This window comes from Pteropus medius, unplaced genomic scaffold, assembly GCF_902729225.1.
Source record: "Pteropus medius unplaced genomic scaffold, Ma_sr-lr_union100, whole genome shotgun sequence".
NCBI classification, from domain to species: Eukaryota; Metazoa; Chordata; class Mammalia; order Chiroptera; family Pteropodidae; genus Pteropus; species Pteropus medius.
The window spans coordinates 4,334,160-4,355,553 of record NW_024355206.1 but is presented as its reverse complement, the minus strand read 5'-3'; the positions used below and the strand labels follow the sequence as shown (position 1 = coordinate 4,355,553).

Here is a 21,394-nt window from a genome sequence, read left to right as displayed (position 1 = left end):
GGCAAGTGGGTGAGAGAGATGGCTTCTGGCCGGGCTGTAGCAGCTGGCTGGCTGCAATGGTTGGGGAACAGATCCATCTAGGGACACTAAGGAAGCCACTCTAAGGACCCCATGGGTGGGGCATTAGCTGTGCCCACAGCTGAACCCCCATCCAGCCACTAGGGCAAGCGCTGTGCTAGCTCAGCACCTTTTGCTGGCATCTCGAGGGCCATCTCCTCCTGGCACCGCCTGCAAATCAAAGGGGTGGGTGTTGGGTATGTAACTTGGTGCGACAGGACTTAGCCTGGCCTGACTGGGCAAGGGAAAGAAAACAAGAAAATCCTGACCCGCCAGTGGGCCTGGTCCCTGGACAGCCAGGATCCTCACCACCAATTTCTTCCCTGATTCCCCAGCCACATTCACGTCCCTTCGTCACCCCATTTCCACCAAGGCTCCACATGACGGGACATAAAAAGGCCTGCCTAGGTCCCTCTTCCTCATCCAGCATTTACTGAGCAGCCAATGTGCGCTAGGCACTGTGGTGACAAAACTTGATCAGTTTTGTCTTCCAGGATCAAGAGGAACACAGTGAATAGTGCCTGGAAGGGTGAAGCCCAGGAGGAGGTATGGAGAACGGGGTATAGTGGGGCACCTTCCTTATCTTCCACTTGATGGTGCTGGTCTGATCCCATTGTCTCCCACTCCCGATATCCCACCGACCTGTCTACCAAGAGAAAGCACGGCTGCACTGTTTGATCCTGACCATTGGGAACCCCTGTCCTTATCACCCCCTTACTGCAGAGTATGCTTCATAATTCCTGAGACCTGGCAGCTGGGTCTGGACAGGGCTGAGGAGGGTGAGCAGTGCCGGGGACGCCTACACCCCTGAACATCTCACTGGTCCCTTTATTACCCTGGTGCCAAGGACCATCCAATTTTATCCCTTTTCAGACCTTCCACCCCAGATCCCGCCTGAACGGAGCTGCCCCACATCTTCCCTGGGTTCCCTGGAGGACAGGTAGGCAGCAGCTCGGAAAGAATGCTTCCTTGTCTGTCTGGCCTCTTCCCAGACACAGATGTCACTGTCTCTGGGACTGCTCAAAGAAAAACTCATAAGTATGATATCCACATAGAAAATCGTACAGATCGCAAGTGTGCCATTCGATGAGTTTTCATAGGATGAATACCCCATGTAAGCAGAGTGACAGCACGCCTGCCTTGTGCCTCCTTCCATTTGGGGGCAATGTTTTATTTCACTCAGAGATCGACACCAGACTCCAAATGTCAGTGGGATCTCAGAGGCCAGCATGGACATGTGACTGGTGGACACGGTAGCATATGCTGCTCTCTGGGGCTAGTGGGGACGTGGCAGGGGCAGGGTATGGAAGTAAGAAGGGTTTCTTGTTATGACTGAGGGGGAATGTAAGGGAAGAAGGAACTCTTGAGCGCTTGGACAAGGTGACTTTGGTCTAGGGCTTGATGTGCCAGGACCCCAGCATCTGCACCAGCAGAGGGAAGGCAGGGAGAGGTGAGGCCTGGTCCTTATCACTAGGACCAAGGTGAGACTGAAAGCCTGGGCTCCCGACAAGAATAGCTGCATGCTTTCCAGTAAACCCATAAACTTCTCGGGTTCCTGAGCTGCACACAGGGGTTGGCCTTCCGTGTTCCCATGTCTCCTCATGCAGAGACTCTAGGCACCCTCCAGCCTCTTTCCTAGCATCTCAGGACAACCAGTGCTCCCCTTCAACTGCGATCCGTGTGGGAGCCGACCTCCAAGACGGCCCGCAGTGATCCCTGCTGCTCGCCATCGTTGTCACACCCCCTGGGCATTGTATCAGTGGTGCCGTGTGTGGATAACAGGGTCCCTCAGAGGGCTGGTGTGTCATTTCCGAGATTAGGTTATAAAAGTCACTGCATCTCCATCTCATTCTCTCTCTGTCTCTGTCTTTCTCTCTCCCTGTCTCTGTCTCTCCCTCTGTCTCATCACTTGCTACCGGTGACTGCAGCTCTGTCTGACAGCTTGACTGCAACCTCAGAAGAGATCCTGTGCCACAGCCAGCCAGCTAATTCATGTTTTCCTGACTCTCAGAAGCTGTGTGAGATAACAAACATTTGTTGTTTTAAACTGCTTGGTTTAGGGGTAACTTAACACCAATAAGTCAATACAATCCAGCTTTTGATCTATCTCCGAGGGTGTTGGAAAAGCCCTCAGAGGGAGCCTGGGCCTCCGGCTCTGGCCTTCAGAGTACCTAGCTGCCACCTTCAGTGACAATGGTGTGTTGGAGCCAGCTTATATCGGTTTGTGAGTGCTGACTGTTACACTTTCAGGAATTCTGTGAGCTGGTTGGTGTCATATCGGTAGTTTGAAATCAGCTATGGCGGGAACATTTATGCCACAGAAACAGGTGACTGACTGCTACGCACGCCCTCCTCCCTACAGCCAGTTGTCAAACACGTACCAGAACACCACGTATCTTATTTATCTCCATCCCTTTATGTTTTTAAAAGTTATTTTGATATATGTCACGTTTAAGAATGAAATAGCTACCACTTGTGTGCTGATCACCTGGCTGAAAAATGAGAGCACTCATGAATTCAGTCGCTACCCCTGTACTCATTTCCCAAGCTCTTCCCCCTTCGCCCCTGCCTAGAGTAGATCGCTGTGCTCGATTTGCTATCTGGGCCATGCGTTTTTTGTACTACTATGACGTATAGACGTGTTCCTAACCAATACATAGTATTGTACTTCATCACGGTAGTATACTGCGTGTTTTAAAATTTTATATAAATGGCATCGTAGAGTCTGTATTCTCCTAAATCCTGCTTTTTTCACTCAATGTTTCTGAGTCATCCATGTTGATACAATGAGCTTTATTTTATTTACTTGTATTTCTATATATGACTGTACCAAAATTTACCGACTCACTCACTCTCCTGTTGGTGGGCCCTTCCGGTTATTTCATTTTATTTTTGCAATTATAAATAACACAGCCTCTTCTTTTTTTTTTTAAATAACAGGTGACATTCAAATATTACAGTAGGTCCAAATGTGCAGCATAGTGGTTAGACATTTACATCATTTACTTACTCATGCCTCTTTTAACACATGGGACAGTTTTTCTAATATGCTTTCCGAGGAGGAGAAATTGCTGGGTCACAAAGTATATACTTCTGCAACTTGACAATATTGCCCAATCACTCACCAGAGTAGCTGTGAGCTGACGGTCAAGAATGTTCGCAGCACGTTTATTCATAATAGTCCCCCAAATGGAAACAATTCAAATGCCAATCATCGGGAGAATGGAGAAAGAAATGATGGTATACCCACGTGATGGAACGCTACTTGGCAAAAAAAAGCAAATGACTGCTACACGCAACAACATGGATGAATCTCACAGATAGCACGTTGAATGAAAGAAGCCAAGAGCTTACGTGACGTTCTAGACCACACAAAATGAACCTGCCAGGAAAGCAGTGAATACTAGTTACCTCAAGGAGGGGACATAAAGTGGGAAGCGGCATGATAGGACCTATGGGTGGTGGTTACCCGGGTGTGTAGGTAGGTAAAAAAAATCATTGGGCTCTACATTTAAGGTTTGTGCAGTCATTGCGCTCTATCGAACGTGTGTGTGATGCCTCAATTCAAAAAAATGTAGAAAATGAAAGCAAAAAACCCTAAGTGGCTGAACTAGTTTACACCGTCACTGGCAGTGACCCTGACACTGGGTAGTGAGATTTCATTTTCTCTCTTAGGGAGGTGAAGTGGCATCTTACTGTGATTTCACTTGGCATTTCCTCTTTAGTGGTGAAGGTAGGCATCTGGTGATATGTTCGTTGGCTCTTTGAGTTTCCACTCCTGTCAGTTGCCTGTCCCCATTTTTTTGCCCATTTTTCTACGGGGTTATCTTTTTTCCTTCAGAAGTTCTTATATATATATGCTGGAAGCTAGTCCTTTGTAGATCATGTATTCCAAATACTGTTTTCCTGTCTAGGGCTTGTCTTTTCAAACTTTAAATATCTTTTTATAATTCTAAGTTTTTAATTTCCATGTGCTAAAATTTATCAATTTTCATTTCTATCCTGCACTTATTGTTCCACCTTTATAAAATCCGTCCACTGTCTGAGGTAATAAAAATATTCTCTTAAAAATCTCTTCTAAAAAATATCCAATTAGTGCTTTTCACATTTAACCCATCTTAAATTTATACTTGTGTATAATAAAAGGTGGGGCAGATCCACTTTCTTTTATCCCACTTAAAAGAACGTGGAAAAAAACAACAAAGAACTTGGTTTCTTCTACACAGAGGTTGGTAAGAGTTGAGTCGACCATGTGCTCACTTTACCTTGCAGTCTTGAGTTCCTAAGTGAATGCCCTTTCTGATCTTTTTCATCCAGGAAAATTATTTCTCCCAGCAGCCTCTTTTCTTCTTTCTGCCCTCTGCCTGCCATGGAAGCACTGAACACCTGAGCATATAAAAGACTACAGGGTCCCTCCTGTCCCCCTAGAACATTCATCTAAAAGTTACAGTTACACTTAAAACCTGTGTTGTAAATATGGGCCTTGATTGCAGAGCTGGTGCCAGGCATAGCTGGGCTCAAAGGCTGTTTGTTGACTGGGAGAATGGATAATGCTGTCTGTTTGTTCCTGCTCCTTCTGGCAGTGACCAGCTGTGGGGACTTGACGAAGTCATTTAATAGGTCCACCTCAGCCGCTTTTCTGCACCGTGGAAATGTAGTCAGAGGCACTGTTCTTCCTGCATACCCTGTAGGCGTGGTCCATAGGGCAGGGAGCAAGGACTCATCCACGCCTGAGGCCATGACTATGCTTGGACTGAGCCACCCCTCCCTTCACCATCAACAGTGAGGGGTCAGTCAGAAGGAAGTGCACACACAAGTTTCGTCTTCTCTGGTTAACACTTCCGTCTCTGCAGCCAGGAGACGACCTGGGTTTGAGTCCTTGCTCTTCCACTTCTAGCTGGGAGTCCTTGGGCTATTTACTTCTTCGAGCCTCAGTTTCCTCATCCGTAAAAATGGGTTAACCCAGGTAAAACTGTCAGAACTGGGCCAAGCACATAGTAAGTGCTCAGTGAAGACCAGTTCTATTACCTGCAACATAAAGTTTAGAAAGAGATTTAGGCAGCAGAAATTTCCATTCCAAGTCACGTGAAAGATGCCATCTTTTTCTTATGGCTGGGAGTTTTAAAACATGCACGAGCTCCCAGGTACCTGTTCCTTTGGGCACTAGTCCAGGTTTCAGATTCTTATCTTCAGTTTTGGGTCAGGGAGGAGGAAGGCATGGAAAGGATCACAAGCTGGCAGCCAGTGAGCTAGCTGCATGGGGTCCTGGGACTTGCTGGGCTCGGCTCTTTTAATCTGAATTAGTGACCAAATTTAAAATTAGGAAGATTTCCCAATTTAAAAAACAAACGACTTCCTGTTTGTCTTGAAAGATATGGCTGGGCTGGGACCTCATTCCTGCGCCGGATCCACCAGCTCACTGCCCTTTCTGTTGTGCATTTCTGTTGTGCTCTCACCGGCCCTCACTTGGTATCTGGGTGTGCCCCCCTCCCCATGAAGACAAGTGAGATACATATGCTGTTTGTGGGCCAGGGTTAGACTTGAGGGTGGGCTGCTCCTAGAAATGGAAGAGTCCCAGTGAAGTTGAACCAGAGGTATGGATTCCTGAGCTGCTGATGAAAAAGACTGTCCTGGGGAGGATGGGCAGTTAGCTAGGCAGCTCCCCTGAAGGGGAAGATGGTACAGCAGTTCATGGCTAGGGGGTGCCAGAGCCCCCTCTTGCCCTGCCCCTGTAGCCTTTACCTTCTCTGCCCTTGACCTAGGAAACCAAAGCAAGCCCTTCTGGGCGATACCCTGTGGATGAGGACGGGCTAGCTTGCTGTCGCTCTGAGTCGTCCTGGGGACTTCTACTCCAGCATCCATTCTTACCCTTGACACCTCCCATTAATGCTCCTGAAACACTAGGCTAGACCACTGACTTCCTCTCCTTCCACTGCCCCACAGAAACCTACAGTTCTGTCCCTCCTCCTCTTAGCCATTAGATCCCGGCCAGCCTCACCAGCCTGCCTGCAAGGCTGCAGCCCTGTCTTCCCAACGGCTGGGAGCCCTGAGCACAGTAAGTGCGTTATAAATAGTCTGATGAGGTTGCACAGGTAAAACACTTGGAGATGTTGGACAAACGCCGGTCCCTTTCCTCACTCCAGTCCCTTGTTTCTCCCTTTTCTATCCAACCTCTACGAAGTCTCCGGGGACATCTTTTGAAAGAGACTTGATACTGCCATTCTCCTGTTTACGATTCTTAATAGTTCCCTGCTGTCTGCAAAATAAAGCCCGTCGTTCACAAACTGGGTCCGGGCGTCCCTCCTGTGGTATCGGTACGCATTCTCCTGTCCCTCCGATGGGGCCGCTCTGTTCAGTCCCCCTCTCCGCCTCTGCTGGCCTCCCCGCCTGGAATGCCACCTCCGCCTCTGCGCTTCCGGTCCGCTCGCTCCTGCCTCAGCCACCCCACCCGGGAGCCCTTTGCTGACAACAGCCCGGCCCACGGTGGTCTGTCTCTCTCCCGCTGCGTGGCCCCCGCCCTGTCCCTTCTCTGTGAAGCCGCCTATCGCAGTCTGGCAGGCGCGTCGGATGCGGTTTCCCCCGGGAACTGCAGTCCAAAGAGGACCCCTGGTGTCTTTGGAACTTTCCGGTGTCCCCGGTGCCAGCACACGGAGCAGCCGGTCGAGCGTGGGCGCGCCTGCAGGAGCCGGGGGCGCGGGGTTGGCTCTCGCCAGGGAGCGCTCCTTGGAAGAGGAGCGTGGACACTATAAAGGGAGCCTTGCTGACAAGAGGCATCCCCTGCGTCGCGGGGGCTTATAAATCGCGCCCTGTTTCATAAGGGGTAAACTGAGGCCCGGCGGAGATGAATGATGACTTGACCAGGGTCACTAGGTGAGTGGCGCGCTCAAGCTGGGGCCTTGGCCTCGGGGTGGGCGGCCGAGCCCTCGGCCCGGCGCTGCAAGGGGCGGGGCGGGGCGGCCCGGCGGGGGCAGGGGCCCGGGCGGGGCCGACACAGGTGCTTCGCATCCGGCCGGGGGGCGGCTCCGCGGGGCTTTATAAGCCGCCCAGAGTGCGGCGCTGTGCGCGGCTTGCTGCAAAAATAGTGCCCACGTGTCTGCGCGTCCCTCGCCGCGCCGGCCCGCCCGTCCCGCAGAGCCAGGCCGGCCCTATGGCGTCCCCGCTGGTAAGAGCCGCCGTCGCCCGCCGAGGCGGGGCGGGGCCGAGCCGAGCCGCGGTCCTGGCGGCGGCAGCTAACGGTCCGCGCGCAGCCTCCGCCGCTCCCAGGGCCCCCTCCCCCGCCCCGGTGCGCGCGGGTCCCGGGCGGGGTGCGGGTCACGTGCCCGCGGGCGTGGGGCCTCGTGGAGGGGTGAGTGGCGGGGGGGCAGGGCGCCTCCTCGTGACTCAGGGCCTTTGGGTTTAAAGGCGCCGCGGCCCTCTGGGGGCGGCCGGTGGGGACTCTGAGCTGCGCTGCAGACTCTTGGTGGCCTCGAGTGTCTGTCCAGACGGGAGCTGTGCGCACGGAGGGAAGTCCCCGCGCCCCGGACGCTTCCATTTCCCTCAGCCGTCGCACGTGAGCCCCAAAGCCACCGCGCCTGAGCTCACGCGCCTCGCAGCGCGACCCCCACCCCAGTCTCCTTCGTACCCAGCGGGCGGCCGGGCTGGCGGCCCAGGCAGGGCGGGGCTGCTGGCGGCCGGGCCCACCGCGCTGGGCCTGTGGTCACAACGAGCGCCACGACGGCAGCGACGCGGCCCCTTTAAGGCGGAGGGATCGGACCCCTCGTGCTGCGCGGGCTTCCCTGGTCAGAGAGGTCACGTGGCTTCACACGTTCGATTGGCGGAGAGCCGGAGTTCTGGGGCGGGGCCGGCCTGGCCGGGTGGGTCACGCGCCGGTGGGTGGCCCGGCACGTGCGACTCCGCTTCGCGCTGGGGACCCGCGGCTCTGAGGTGGGTCACGGGGACCTGGGGTCCGGGGGACATGCAGGCTGAGGAGTTGGCGCAAGCATGGCGCCTGGCCAGGGGAGAGGTGTGCATGTGGCCGCCGCTTTGCGTTGCTCTCCTCAGCCCAGACCCCGGTCAGGGCCCCAGCTCGCGTGCGGGTCGGTGCGGACTCGGCTGTGGCCGAAGGTTCGGCGGGAAAGTGGCGGAGGCGCAGACTGCTGTCCCCCCGGCCAGTACACTGGTGAGGGCGTGAGAGAGGCCTGCACCTGCTCTGGTCCCCGGGGCCTGGGGTTCGGACCCAGGAAAAGCTTACGCACCTTCGATTGTCCTACGTGGCGCCGTTCCCGGGCTGGGCCGCGCGTGGCTGTTCTCACGGGCAAATCCGCCCCGGCGTTCTTGCCTGGTTCCCATGGGCCCGGCGCTGCCCCAGGCACCGGGAAGGCCCGGGGACCTTGGCGCCGAGCTCGTCTTTCGGTGGCTCGCGAAGGAAGCCGGGCCTCGCCCCGCCCCCACCGCACGCCCAGCCCGCAGCCTGGGCCCTGGGCAGTGCCATATTTCCCTGGCACCTGCCTCCTTTGTCTCCCTGGCTACCGAGGCACGGAGTAAACTGCTGCTGTGCGTCATTTGCTGAGCCGGGCAAGTGGGCGGAGCGGGTCCTCTAGGCCCAGGTGGATCGAGGCCTCGCATCCACCCTGCGGTGACAGCTGCTGTCAATGTGTCTCTTGCAAGTGTGGTTCCCGAGGCCAATTTGCTCCCTTAGGCTCAGGTCCTCCTTGAGCCTAGGGACACGTGCTGGGTCAAAAAGAAAAGAAATGACTGCTAAGAGGCAGAAGTAAACCTTGGAAGTGTCGGCTTGGCGGGGGTTCCTGGTCGGTTCGTTTTTGTGGTCGGTGGAACAGCAGTGGAAGAAAGCTCTGCTTCTGGAGCTCAGCGGAGCTCTGGGCTGTCGGGGGCCCCTCGGGACGGGTGTGCGGGGCCTCCCGCTGGTCTGTTCTCGGTCCTCATTGAGTGCCCCAGAGCGCGTTGCTGTCCAGTTTGTTTTTGTCACCAATTTCGCTTGAACTCGACTGCCCACTTGCTAGAACTCGGTTTTGGACATTCATGGCCCTGTATGCGAACCCATCTTTGCCGTGTAAAACTCCTGCCTTCCCCCTCCCGTGCGTCATCTTGTAAACGTCTCCCTGTGTGGAAGGGCTGCTGTGCCCGCCTGTGCCACCGCAGGTGGCCGGAGAGCTGATGCGTGAGGGGCGTGATGGTGGAGCCGACCCTAGGCTCTGGATCTGGGGCGGTTCTGTGGTTCTCTTTCAGTGCGGTACACACACCAGTCCAGTGTCTGGTGAGGCAGAACCTGCAGGAAGGTGGTAGAGGTGGTGAGACTGCACGCTCAACACCAGACTTTCTAACAAGCTAACAATAGTAGTTAAGTCTTAGTATTTTCACGGGTCACCAAGCTATTTGTTTTGATTTTGAATCTTAAAGTGGGCCGCAAACCCATAGCCCTTCCAGGGTCTGAGGTAACATCAAAGGAGTCAAGGGAGGGAAAGGAAAGAGCAGTGCTGCCTCTTAAGAGAGTGGTCAGTTGTTGGTTGTCATGGTGCGAATGTGGGCCCCGAGTCATGGATCTGTGACTTTTTTCCTAGTTAAGCCGCCAATCTCTATTTTCTAAATGTAGCGATTAAAAGATTGTCAGCGTTGTGTGGACCGAAGGTACCATGTCTCTTAAGGTTGCATTCCATGCAAGGGCTAGTTTGAGATCTGTCTGAAAACATCCCTTACACATTCCCTTTATTTTTGCATATGATGAGAAGGGTCAGAAATCGAGTGCTAAGGTTACTGAATGGTAAACCGGGGTGTAAACCTAGGTCTTTCTGGTGTCATAGCTCAACCTATGACACTGTGTATTCAGAGGGACCAGGGGTCATTGGCAGTGTACCTTGTGTATAAAACACAGTGTTCAATGGGCTGGTCACAGCGAACCTTAACTGCGGTTGGAGGGACTCTGGTGTCGTGGAAGGCAGTGTGGGTCTTCTGAGCTTTAGTGCAGCGGTGTTGACGTCGGGAGGAATGTGCTGTGTCTATCATTCCATGATGTGTGTGAGAGCAGTTAGCTGATCCTGAGAGAACCAGAGGTCTGGAGCAGTCAGGCTCCTCCCCCTGTGGAGTGACCCACCCAAGCCTCTGCACCAAAGATTTTCCTTTCTAAGAACAGTTAAAAAGTCACTAACTTTTTCCTTCTGAGATAAGGCAAATTTGAAATTACATCATTGTTTTAAGACCTATAAAAGTAGACTGGGGCTCGTTAAAACTCACCTTTTCTCTTAGCTAAAATTTCCATAATTTTGGCTCTTAGATTTCCAGGAAGAATTAATAAGGGTTTTAGCAGTACGTAGTAAAAATCTTCTGGGATGAGCTCCCAGGGCATCAAATAACTCCCCTAGGAATGAGGGGCTGGGCTTTCATTCTGGGCAAAACTTAGAATCCCAGCAGTGTACACAGCCATACTAGGAGATGCAAGGGGATATGTACCTCTATTTCTGTACCTTTTTTCCCCCATAGTTAAAGCATGTAGCAGTAAAGAGCATATACAGACAGAGCCAAATCGATTTTTCTGTGAGAATGCCGATTCAAATACAAACCAGATAGCTTTTTGACCTGTGGTCTGGAAAGTTTTTGGAAAGATAGGAGCTTTAAAGTGTTACCTGTCCCCAGTTGCTTCTCTAGAAACCTTTACAGGCCAAGCACTCCGGTATGAGTTCAATGTTTGGGAATTTGGGGGTGGAGGAGAAAGGTGAGATGACTAAGTAGCTCTCTGCTGGTGTTTTAGTGTTTATGCTCTTGGTGATATCTGTGCAGATTTTCTCATTCATTGGTTCCAGGTTCCTTAGCTAAATAACTTTTCTAAAATTGTTATGTGTTTGTTGAAAAGATAATTCATTAGTGAGTTTGTAGTTCTGGCTGGACGTTTGGGACAGGAATGCATACCAGACCCAGAGATTAATGTTTAGGCTGTTGTCGTCAGTAGCTAGTGGTGGAGGCAGTAAAAGAATCATGGGATCAAATAGCAAATTATTTTCTCTCCTATGGAAGAGCTGTGCTAATCCCATCCTGTTCTGCAGGTCTGCTTTTCCTAGTCAGTGCCTAAACTGTGGTGGCTCTGGGGACGACTTGCCAGAAAGCCTGGGGGTGGGGAGTAAGGAGTAGGAAGGGGGTTGGACCTAGAGGTTAGAGTGGAGGAGTTTACACGAAGAATGTTTGCTTCTGTTTGAGTTAAAACCCAGGAAGCACTGATGGCCCCTTTCAGGGATTATTCCGTTTTGGGTACTGCTTCCCCCCACCCTCAGCACCACCACCCCTGCAACTTTGAAATGCCCTTCCTTTCCTTTCTGCCATTGTTGCAGCCTCTTTTTAGTTCACAGATTCCAAACGCTGAAAGTTTTTATGTTCAAGACAGGACCCTCAAAATAAGGCATTTCTCAATTATAATAAATTGGCTGAAAAGATTGAACTAAAAGGTACATAGTGTATGTAATTGTCCATAGGAAAATTATCTGCCTTTCCATAAAAAATCAGTATCCAAATTTCAGCATTAAATTTGCATCATAGATATAATTTTCAGTGAGTTTTGCTATTGAGGTTTAAAAAGGCTCCTGTTGGGGATATTTTGCCTCCTTAATATACGTGTTTTAAACCACACAGGCCTGGGGGGGTAGGGTGGGTGGGTGGAGTTCCTGACTAAATGGGCTTTGCTTTCAGTCCCACGGAAGAACACTTAGGCAAAGATACCTTTAACCTCTACCTTGTTTTTTAGTATTTCTGTCTACTTGGAGCTCCTTTTTAGGTTACAGTGGGGTGACACTCTTTGCTTTGGTTTTTAAGGCTGCTTTGTGATGGCTTTCCTTGAGGTAATTGGAGACTCCCCAGAGGGCAGGTCTGAAGATTGACTTGTGTGCTAAAATGGGTCGCAGTTGCTGATTCTGAGAGTCACTTAACCATAACAGTGTTATCGGTTTCTTTATTCTCAACCAGCATAATATGCTCACGTAGGTACCTGGTATACGTGCCCACATCAGCATATCACGGGTTTAGCACCTTGGCCTGAAGTCTCCATTGACAAAGGTATGAGAGTAGCTCTCTTCCCTGGGAGAAAAGCAGTTACCTGGAAGGGTGGGTTGGGTTTTTTTGTGTGTCTTTTGACAGAACACTTAATCTCTTACTAAACACCAATGCTCTCTGCATCCTGGTTTTGTGCTCCTGGCTCTGATACCATCTGTCTCCTGAGTCTGCCTTTTCTCCTGAGACACTTTTTTTAAGCTGTAAGTTTGGAATTATTTTGAAGCTGAAAAGGTGTTAGGGACCTGTCTCTCAGGTATAATTTGGAGCTGACTGACACCGAGCCCAAGTTATAACGTCTGAGTCTGTTTTCATGGACAAGGAGAATTAAGCTCAGAATGAAAAGTGGTGGTTCTAAGCTTATGCAGTGAGGGGGTAATAAACCCCGGCCTGGAACCCAGGTCTCTTTATTTCCAGACTAGTGTTATTTCTAGAATTTATGCACCTTGGCATCTGTTATGTTGGTCTCCGATTAATCACATTTACTTAAAATTCTCACTTGGTTCATAGGATTCTAAGGCTTTCTTCTTTTTTTTTTTTTTTCCTCCTTCCTTCTTTGTGATAGGTCTTTTCTTGTCCTGGCACTTACAGGCTTCCTCCTCCCCTGAATGCCACATTCCCTATGGTTCATTCTGTTGGCTCATTCTTGTCCTCTTACACAGAGGGCCCGTGTATTCCTGTAGCACCAGTTCTCTCTCTGTGATCAGGTTTTAGGTTGAACCCTTTAGCCTTGATTGTTCTCAAGACCTGTAGTTCTCATGGGCCTCCTGGATGAATGCGTCTATTTCAGGCATATTAAACCCAGAAGGTCTAAAAGCAGAACCAATTTCTTCCCTTTCCTCATCTCCTGGGGCTCATCTAATTCTAGCCCCTCCACCCAATTAGTCTTTTTTTACAATTACACTCGTGTCCTCTTGGGAGAAAGAACTCCAGGTGTTTTCATTTTTATTTTTTAATTTTTTTTTTAAACCATTAGAGGCCCCAGTACAGAAGGATGCACTTTCCACCCTTCTCCTTAGCTGTTCTCGTCTGTTCATACCCACCACTCTGTGCGGCTCGGCCATGCTGGTGGTCCTGTTGCTCCCTAGACTCCTCCCTCTGACTCTGGGTCCTTGGTTCTTGATGGATGGTTGTATCCCCCAAGCTGAGTGGTGAGCTCTGAGTAAGAGGGCCTTTTCCTAACCCATCCCCCCAGGAACGACTAGTGAGATGTTGCATGATTACATACAAAAATTTTAAGGTGAAACTCAAACTTCCCTTGGAATTTTGGACTTTAAGAGGCTGAATTTAGCTCTGCTGGTCGGGATGGTATGCGAGCTCTGCCATCCTGCTGCTTTTCCTGTTCATATTGCCCTGCCTGGGTTTAGGAAGGTCTGTCAATGCTAAAGCTTCTGAATATTTCACAAATGCAAACAAACAAATGGCAAACCCTCCAGTTATGTGCTAAACAAGTAAGTAAGCTTCTTGATGAACTTGCCTAGGGTGAATAAATTGAAAGCATAGTTCTGAATAACGATTTAATCACCTATATGGAATTGGGGGACATCTGTCACTAATAAGTTATTTATCGAGCATGTCCAGGTACTTCGTGTATTTCCTATTATTACAAAGTCTACAGAGTAGGTGGCACTCCACTTGCTTGAGGCAACCAGAACTCAGAGAAGTGACTTAAGTGGTGAACTTAGTATTGGTACTCCAAAGCTTGTTTTCTTTCTACTTTGTACTACTGCGATTCATGGTTTTGGGGAGAACTCTTTCTTTGTGGAAAAGGGGAATGATTTTTTCAGACTGTAGTCTCCCTCCCCCTCCTCTTCTCTTGAGGGTTATTGCTGTAGAAAGCCACTGTTTCATGGTGGGAGTGTCAGCTTTTATCTGTTGAAAAGGAGAAATTTGAGACCTTCTAAAAAAATTGCTAGTATTATCAGAGATTTCTCATGAACCATTCTTTCTGACAATAAGTAGGTATAACTAGTTTTATCTTGAGGCCATTTTTAGCCAGTAACAGTAGGAATTGTTTTTCTTTTTAGGCTTGCCCGTTATTTCTTCTCTAGCCTTGCCAATTATTTCTTCCTGTTGATCCGTGATTCTCGATAGTATTAAGGTTTGCATTCTCTTGTAAGTCTCTGATCTGTCTTAAAGCCTACCTTCCTGTCCATAGCGAAAGACCAAATAAAGGTCAAAAAAAGCTGCAGAAGATCTCACTTCATGGCAAAATATGCCAAAAATAATGGTGAAAGTTATAGCAGTATAACCCCAGGGGGAAAAACCTAGTTTTCCTAGTAGTAAAACATGAGTATTAATTCAGGCATCTAAATTGATCACAAGTTAAGATAGAATATACAGAGTAAGGGGTCTGTAAGTATAGAGATGGATAGAAGATGCTTGTTTCGCAGATAAGAAACTATGCAATAATTTAACTGGATCACTGTATTCTATAGTAGGTTTAGGTTTTAGGCAGTTTGATTTGTATTATGTCCTTTAATTAAGCTTTTAGAATCAAATGATTAGGAAGATTAGGCATAGAAGGGCCTGGAGTCTTCAAAGGAATAGTCAGCCTAGGTCTTTATACAAATTTTCTCCTTTAATGAGCAAGTAGATTCTTCTCTTCAAGGATCCGTGTGGCGGCCTCTGATCCCTTGGTTCAGTAATAATGGTACTGCCGATAGACAGCACCTTTTTGTTCAGTGTGTAATCATGTGCCAATTGCTCTGCCCAGCGTGTTATGTGTGTAACTCACGGAGAGCCCCATGAGATGGTATTATTGCTTCTATCCCTACTGTACATGTAAGAAAGCTTGTAGATCTGTGCGCACCTGACATTGCCGGCTATGCTCTTTTTTTTGTCTCGAGGCACAGCACTGGTACTTACCGATGTGACTATGCAGCTTGGGTGGAACACTTAGCTTACTTGCATTCTGATTTCACGGAGCCCTCTGGGTCTCTGATTTGGCATACTCGAAAGAAGGGGAGAGAGGGAGTTATCGCATAGATTTGCTTCTGAGTTTGTAGGTTATGGTGCCTGTTCCTAACAGGGTTGGGAGTGGGGCAGATTGGCCAGGTGTACTCTTAATTAGATTTTCTCGGACCGCTGGGGATGGGAAGATTCTCAGGGCTTCCTCTCCTGGGAAAGTAGGTTTCTCCCAGAAGCCTCCAGGTCTGCATCTTCCCCAGGCTTCTGGGGCACTCTCCTCCCTGGGTCTCTGGCCTCCATCTTTCCGGTGGTTGTTCGTGGTCTCCTTCTGCGACTCACATACAGCTGTCATTTACTTGCTTGTAAGTGTGCCAGGACCATACAAATCATATCTGTCACAGCAAACAAAACTGAGTTAATTTTTGTATTGTGAGGGGCCTTTTAAAGTTTGGAACCTCTGATGGTGAAGATAATCTAACTCGTAACCTGGCACACGAGGCTGCCCTTCCAATCCGCTCTTTTCTCCCACAATTAAAGTGCCACACGATGGACCACTTCTGGTAATGTTCCTCTGTGTTCTTCAGCCCTTCCTCCTACGCTTGCTTCCAGGCAGAGCCTCTTCCTCCGAACCCCCTCGGCTTAGAGGACAGTGTGTGTTGACGGTGCAGCGTAGCTTGTGTGGTGGTTGTCAGCAGCATGGTCAGGTCTGGGCACCCTTCCAAGACTTGATTTTCTTTTGGTTGAGTCTCCGTCTAATCTGCTTACCTTTAGGGTGCTCATTGTACATAGCAGGCAATGGGCAGTGTTTGTTAAGCAGTGAGTGAGTGGAGCGTGTTGCCTTATGATCTGCAGAGTGATTGTAAATGCTTGTGTCTTAGCCTTTGTGAAGTTGCCTTAGTGAAGTGGAAGATCATCTTAGAAATCTACAGTTGTGAAAAGGGCCTTGTGTCAGTGGATTTAACCACTCTCAGTGGTGCTTCTCTGGAGGGCTTGGGAAAACGAGCTCGTAGGACTGTGAATTCTGGTCGTACTCACAGCTTGCAAAGGATGCCAGTCTTTTCAAGAGCTCGAGAATGATGGGGACTCAAGGTTGTCCCTTTAAGGCCATCCTGCAGAGATTGTAAAACTACATGCTCACAGTCATTCTCATGCTGACCTGGATTTTTTGATAGGCTAAACAAAGTAACCCCGGGCTTTTAATGGTTTTGTCGAAGTGACCAACTCTCACATCTTAAGTGCTTATTTCTGTCCTTGGTCTGTTTTTAGTTTATTTTCCCCAAGGCAACTGGGAATGATAGAGCTGATGAGTCAGACTCCCCTTAGAAGACTGAGTCTGTCCGCCAGTATTTCGTAACTTACTATGTCAGGCACTGGATGTGGTGAGTGAGGGAGATTGAAGAGTGAACGGGTACCTGGATTTCTGTCTAGGGCCTCTGGTGGGTAATGATGTGACTTACTGAGATAGAGAATACCAAAGGGTCACTTCCGTGTGGGGGTTCCATTCACAGTTATATATCTCAGAGTGCTTTTGTTGTTCAGTAATGTCTCGCATGAGTCGTATGTGCCTTCAGTGACCACGTGGAACTATACAGCTTAAACAGTTCCTTGGAGTGTTTGCCACTTACCACATCTTCTCCTGTAATTACCTGCTGTAATCTTCAGGTGTACAATAGCAGCTACCATACGCCAGGCACCATGCTAACAGCTTTATATATTTCATCAAAAGGTTGATCGATACTCTTTTCCCATTTCACAAATGGGAATCTGAGACACAGAAGTAACTGCCAATAAATGGCAGAACCAAACTTTTTAAACACGTCTTGAGATAGGATTTACAAAACCATAAAGTTCACCTTTTAGTGTGCACGTCAGTGATTTTTTTTTTAGTGTATTAACAGAGTTTTGCAGTTATAATCTAATTTTAGAATATTTTCTTCTCAGAAAGAAACCTGTACCTTTTAGCCACTTCCCCTCTAATCGCCCTGCCCCTAGTTGAAGGTAGCTAATCTTTAGATTTGCTTTTTCTGGACATTTCATGTAAATGGGCTCATATAATATGTGGTCTTTTCTCACTGGCTTTTTTCACTCAGCGTAATGGTTTAGAGTTTTATCTGTGTAGTAACACGCATCAGCACTTCATTCCTTTTTATTGGTAAATAATATTCTGTTGTATAGGTAGATAGACCCCAAGCTTTGACCCAGGTATGTCTGGTTCTAAGGCTCATGCTGCTGCTATCATGCCATGCTAATTCCTACACACCTCTCAGAAGAGTAGAGGGTTTTTGAGGCAATTCTCTCAGGGTCACTTGAACGTAGCAAACACTCATTCAGTATTTTACTATACAGGCAGGAAACCAAGTCCTTGTTACTTCATCTGACTCATGGTGTTGAGTTGGGAGAATGGGGGTGTGAAGGCTCCATTTACCATAAAGGAGTATAGAACAATCTAAAGGTCTTTTTTCTGTGTCCAGGAGGAAGGAGCGGGAAGGATAAAAGATTGCTGGGACAGCCAGGAACCACCTGCGCTCTCGAAGTGCAGCAATGCCAGTATCTTCCGACGGATAAACGCCATACTGGATAATTCTCTGGATTTCAGCGGAGTCTGCAGCACGCCCGTAAATCGAGGAATTCATGATCATTTGCCAGGTGACTTAGGTGTGAAACGTTGATGCATGTGTGCAGGGCTGTTTCTAGGCAGTTTCCTTGTGAAGCATCTGAAGAAATGACCTTGAACCTCTGGCAACACTTGCCCCTCCCGTAGTTTTCTTTGTGGATTGGGTCCCCCCTCTGGGTGAAGACAGCCTTTGATTATAATGTAGAAATCTATTTTGTAATACTCAGGAAGATTAGATAGAAAAGGATAGGTCATGGTGACAGAACTATGTGTAGAATTATAATGTGAGTCATGTATATATAATAGTGATTTTCTGGTAGCCACATTAAAAAAGTGAAATTATTTTATCCAACATACATGAAATATGACAACATTTAATCAATATCAAACTATTAATGAGATTTTATATTCTCGTTAGTACCAAGACTTCAAAATCCAGTGTGTATTTTACATTTATAGTGCTGCTCAGTTAACTACCTATATTTCAGGTGCTCAGTAGTAGCCACATGTGACTAATGGCTACTGTATTAGACAGCATAGCTCTTGACTATTTTAGTTGCTTGAGTGCAAGTCTACAGGCTTGTTCGTTTTTACGCTATATAGGCTTGTTGTGCAGAGTAGTGGAGGGGAGTGGACAGCGCCTTCAGCAGGTGACACTTCACAGGGAGGTTTGGATGTCTTAAACCTGTTTCATAACTTTTTTTGTGGGAGTTGCAACATATAATAAGAATGTTGATGAAACGTTTTTCTGTTTGAGCCATTTTAGGTGAAAGTGAACATATTTTTAATTTTTAAAATGGATGTTGAAAAAATTTAACCACAAGTATTCTCAGAACAAGGGCTGGTAATTGCTGCTTTTTAGTTATGAATTTATTTTTTTAACTTGGCCTTAGAAATAATTCCCACAAAGATGCAAGAGTATGTGAACATAAAGTAGCTAAATGTTTGAGGGAAAGGTTCGTTACAAAGGAGACTGACTTGTAGAATTTGTTTTTACTAAATTGTATTGGAGGGCAATTGAAGGAAGGGTCTGGGGAAGGGCTGGAGGGTCTTGTCTCTTCTAAATTCCAAAAATCTATATATGTAATATTTTCTGTTAATTAGAGTAAGTCATGAGCTAACCCTTATTTTCTCCTTCTGCTTATGCCAAGTTAAAAATTCAGAGAATTTGCTCGTTCTACATATGTGTTCTACTTCTCCTCCTTTGAGAAAGTTGCATGAATTATATTCCAACATGAATGACAGTCAACAGTGGCTCAGTTTTCACTGGGTTGCTTCAGATATGCCGGAAGCTTTTGTAGTTACAGCAAAGTATTTTTCAGCTAATGCTAGGCTTTGGACTGCCTAAGGGAAAGGACCCCTGGTTAGAGAGCAGTGGTGAGGAGTGCACTTTTGCAATTTTCCGGGAATCCCAGTCGTCTCGCTGGTAAGATGCCAGGCTCTGGAGATGGTGTTACTCTTGTACCCTGCTTATGCGAGTGGTTGGTCAGATGACAAGGTGCGTGTAGACTTCGTGGTCTTTTCAGACGCTTCCCAGAGCAAAGGAGGAGAAGTACCTGAAGTTAAAGCCTACATCACTGATTACTCGGACATAGTATAAATCTCTAAACTTAGGATTGTTTGATGAAATAAGTATCTCTTAAAGCTTTCAGTACACACATCAGCTTTTCTTCATTAATCTGTGTATCTGTCCTGTGTCTTTGTTATTACAGCTTTATAATAGATTTTGGTATTTGATAGTGAAGTCCTTTAGCTTTATCCTCCATGATTCTTGTTTTTTTTTTTTAGATTTTTGCATTTCCATAAAAATCTTAGATTCAACGTGTCATTCTTCCTACTCTCACCCCCTACCAACTCTGCTGGGGTATTCATTGGGATTGCACTTAATCTACGAATCAATTTGTGGAGAATTGACATGTTGACAACAAATCTTCCAATTCATGAAGCTGTTTTATCCTCTTGTTTATCGAGTCATCTTTAATTTTCTCAGTTTAGAAATCGCAAAAATCCTTTTTCAGGTGTAACTGTAGTTCTTGATAGGTGTCTAGTGCTGTTATAAATGACAATTTTTTTAGTGTCATTTCCTGTTTGCTTGCTGCTGCCTGGTAGTGTTTTCTAATGTGGGCTCCAGATCTGGGTATACTGGTTTCGGACATTTGGGTCCCTCTGATGTGCACATTGAGGTTCATGGTATTCTGTATCCTAAATATTCTGTAGTTTTCAGGCTGTGAATGGTTTTATTCGCTTTAGTTGACAAGTGTGGTTTTTGGAGGATATAAGGAGAGTTAGATTTAGGTAGCTGCCAGTTTCCTATAGAAACCAGAAGTCTGATCTTTATGTGTTACATTTAGGTCCTTTTGTTAAGGACTGTTTTGTTAATTTTGTATATGGTGTTAGGTAAGGGTCCAACTTCATTTTTTTGCATGTGACTGTCCAGTTTTCCCAGAATCGTTTGCTGAAGACTTTTCCTGCATTGAACGGCATTCCTTTCAGAAATCATTTGTCTTTTTAGTCTTCTAATGTTTTTTAATGAACATAATTTCTTCATTTCAAGGTGGTTCCAATTTATCGCTCTTTTTTGTTTGCAGTTAGAATTAGCATTTTCATACCGTACTTCAGAAATCTGTCTTTTTTTGAGGAAATGAGGATATTTCTTATGTTATTTTTGAGAAGCTTGCTTGGTTGATTTTTTTGGACAATATTGTAAATGGAATTATTTAAAATTTTTTTATTTCCTAATTATTTGCTAGTACATAGAAAAGCCTGTGTATATTCATATATTTAAAGCCCTTGCTGTATTTGCTTGTAAATACTAATAATTTATTTATGGAGTCTTGTGGATTTTTCTGTATACAAACATGGTATCTCAAATTATGAAAGTTTTATTCCTTTCCAATCTTATTCTTTTCATAAATTACTTCATCGGCTTAGATTACGCAGGAGAGTGTTGAATAGCAATGAGAAGAACCAGCATCTTAGTCTTTCGGAGGGAGTTACATGGACAGAAGCCTTAAGCATTTTACCATTAAGTGTATTAGCTTAAGTTTTTGAGATATTCTTTTTCTGATTAAGGATGTTAATTTCTTTTCGCGTTTAATGAGGATTTTTTTTTAAATCATGAGTAGGCATTAAATTATTAATTTTTTCTGTATTCTTTTGACTTTTATCATTTGTTCTGTAAATGTGGGAATAATATTCGGAAAAGAATACCAAAGTGAAACCAACATGGCATTCTTGGAGTACACCCAACTCGGTCCTGATATATTTTATTTAGTATATTGCTGGATTTGGTTTGCAAATGTTGTCTTCAGGATTTTTGTGTCCTTGCACACACAGATCACCTTATAACTGCCCTTCCTTAAAATATCTTTGGTATCAAGGCTATGCCAGCCTCTTGGAACAAATCAGTACTTTATTTTCCTGTTTTTTTGTTTGTTTGTTTGTTTGTTTGTTTTGGAAGAGCTTGTGTAAAATTTAGTGTTCTTTAAATTTTGGCACAATTTACTGGTGAAACTACCTGGGCTTGGAGTGTTTTTATTTTTGAAGGAAAGTTTTAAATTATGGATTCAATTCCCTTCATAGACATAGAATTATTCATAGTTCCTTTTTCTTCTAAGTTTTGCTAAGTTGAGTATTTCTAGGAGTGTCTCTATTTTGTTTCAAATTTCAAATTCATTGGCATAAATTTATGTGTAATAGCCTCAGTGTTTTCGCATTACTGATTTTTTTTTATTGAGGCATGGTTGACATGCATCATATTAGTTTTAGGTGTACGAAATAATGATC

The 21,394-nt window shown here is 46.7% G+C and overlaps 1 protein-coding gene across 12 annotated transcripts in view; it reads left to right on the top strand.

Moving 5' to 3' along the window:
• The first annotated feature begins 6,475 nt into the window (after positions 1-6,475).
• The window catches only part of CPEB1 (cytoplasmic polyadenylation element binding protein 1), a 53,586-nt gene continuing 38,667 nt past the window's right edge, over positions 6,476-21,394 (top strand). For 3 of the 12 annotated variants that reach the window (XM_039858149.1, XM_039858146.1, XM_039858141.1), the window contains exons 1-2: positions 7,053-7,219; positions 17,466-17,640. In XM_039858149.1, coding sequence (XP_039714083.1) covers positions 7,205-7,219; positions 17,466-17,640 — 190 coding nt within the window. In that variant the 5' untranslated portion in view covers positions 7,053-7,204. Of the gene's footprint in view, positions 6,928-7,050; positions 7,220-17,465; positions 17,650-21,394 lie in introns of those variants that run through there. The other 9 variants (XM_039858139.1, XM_039858138.1, XM_039858142.1 and 6 more) reach the window with 7 other exon arrangements.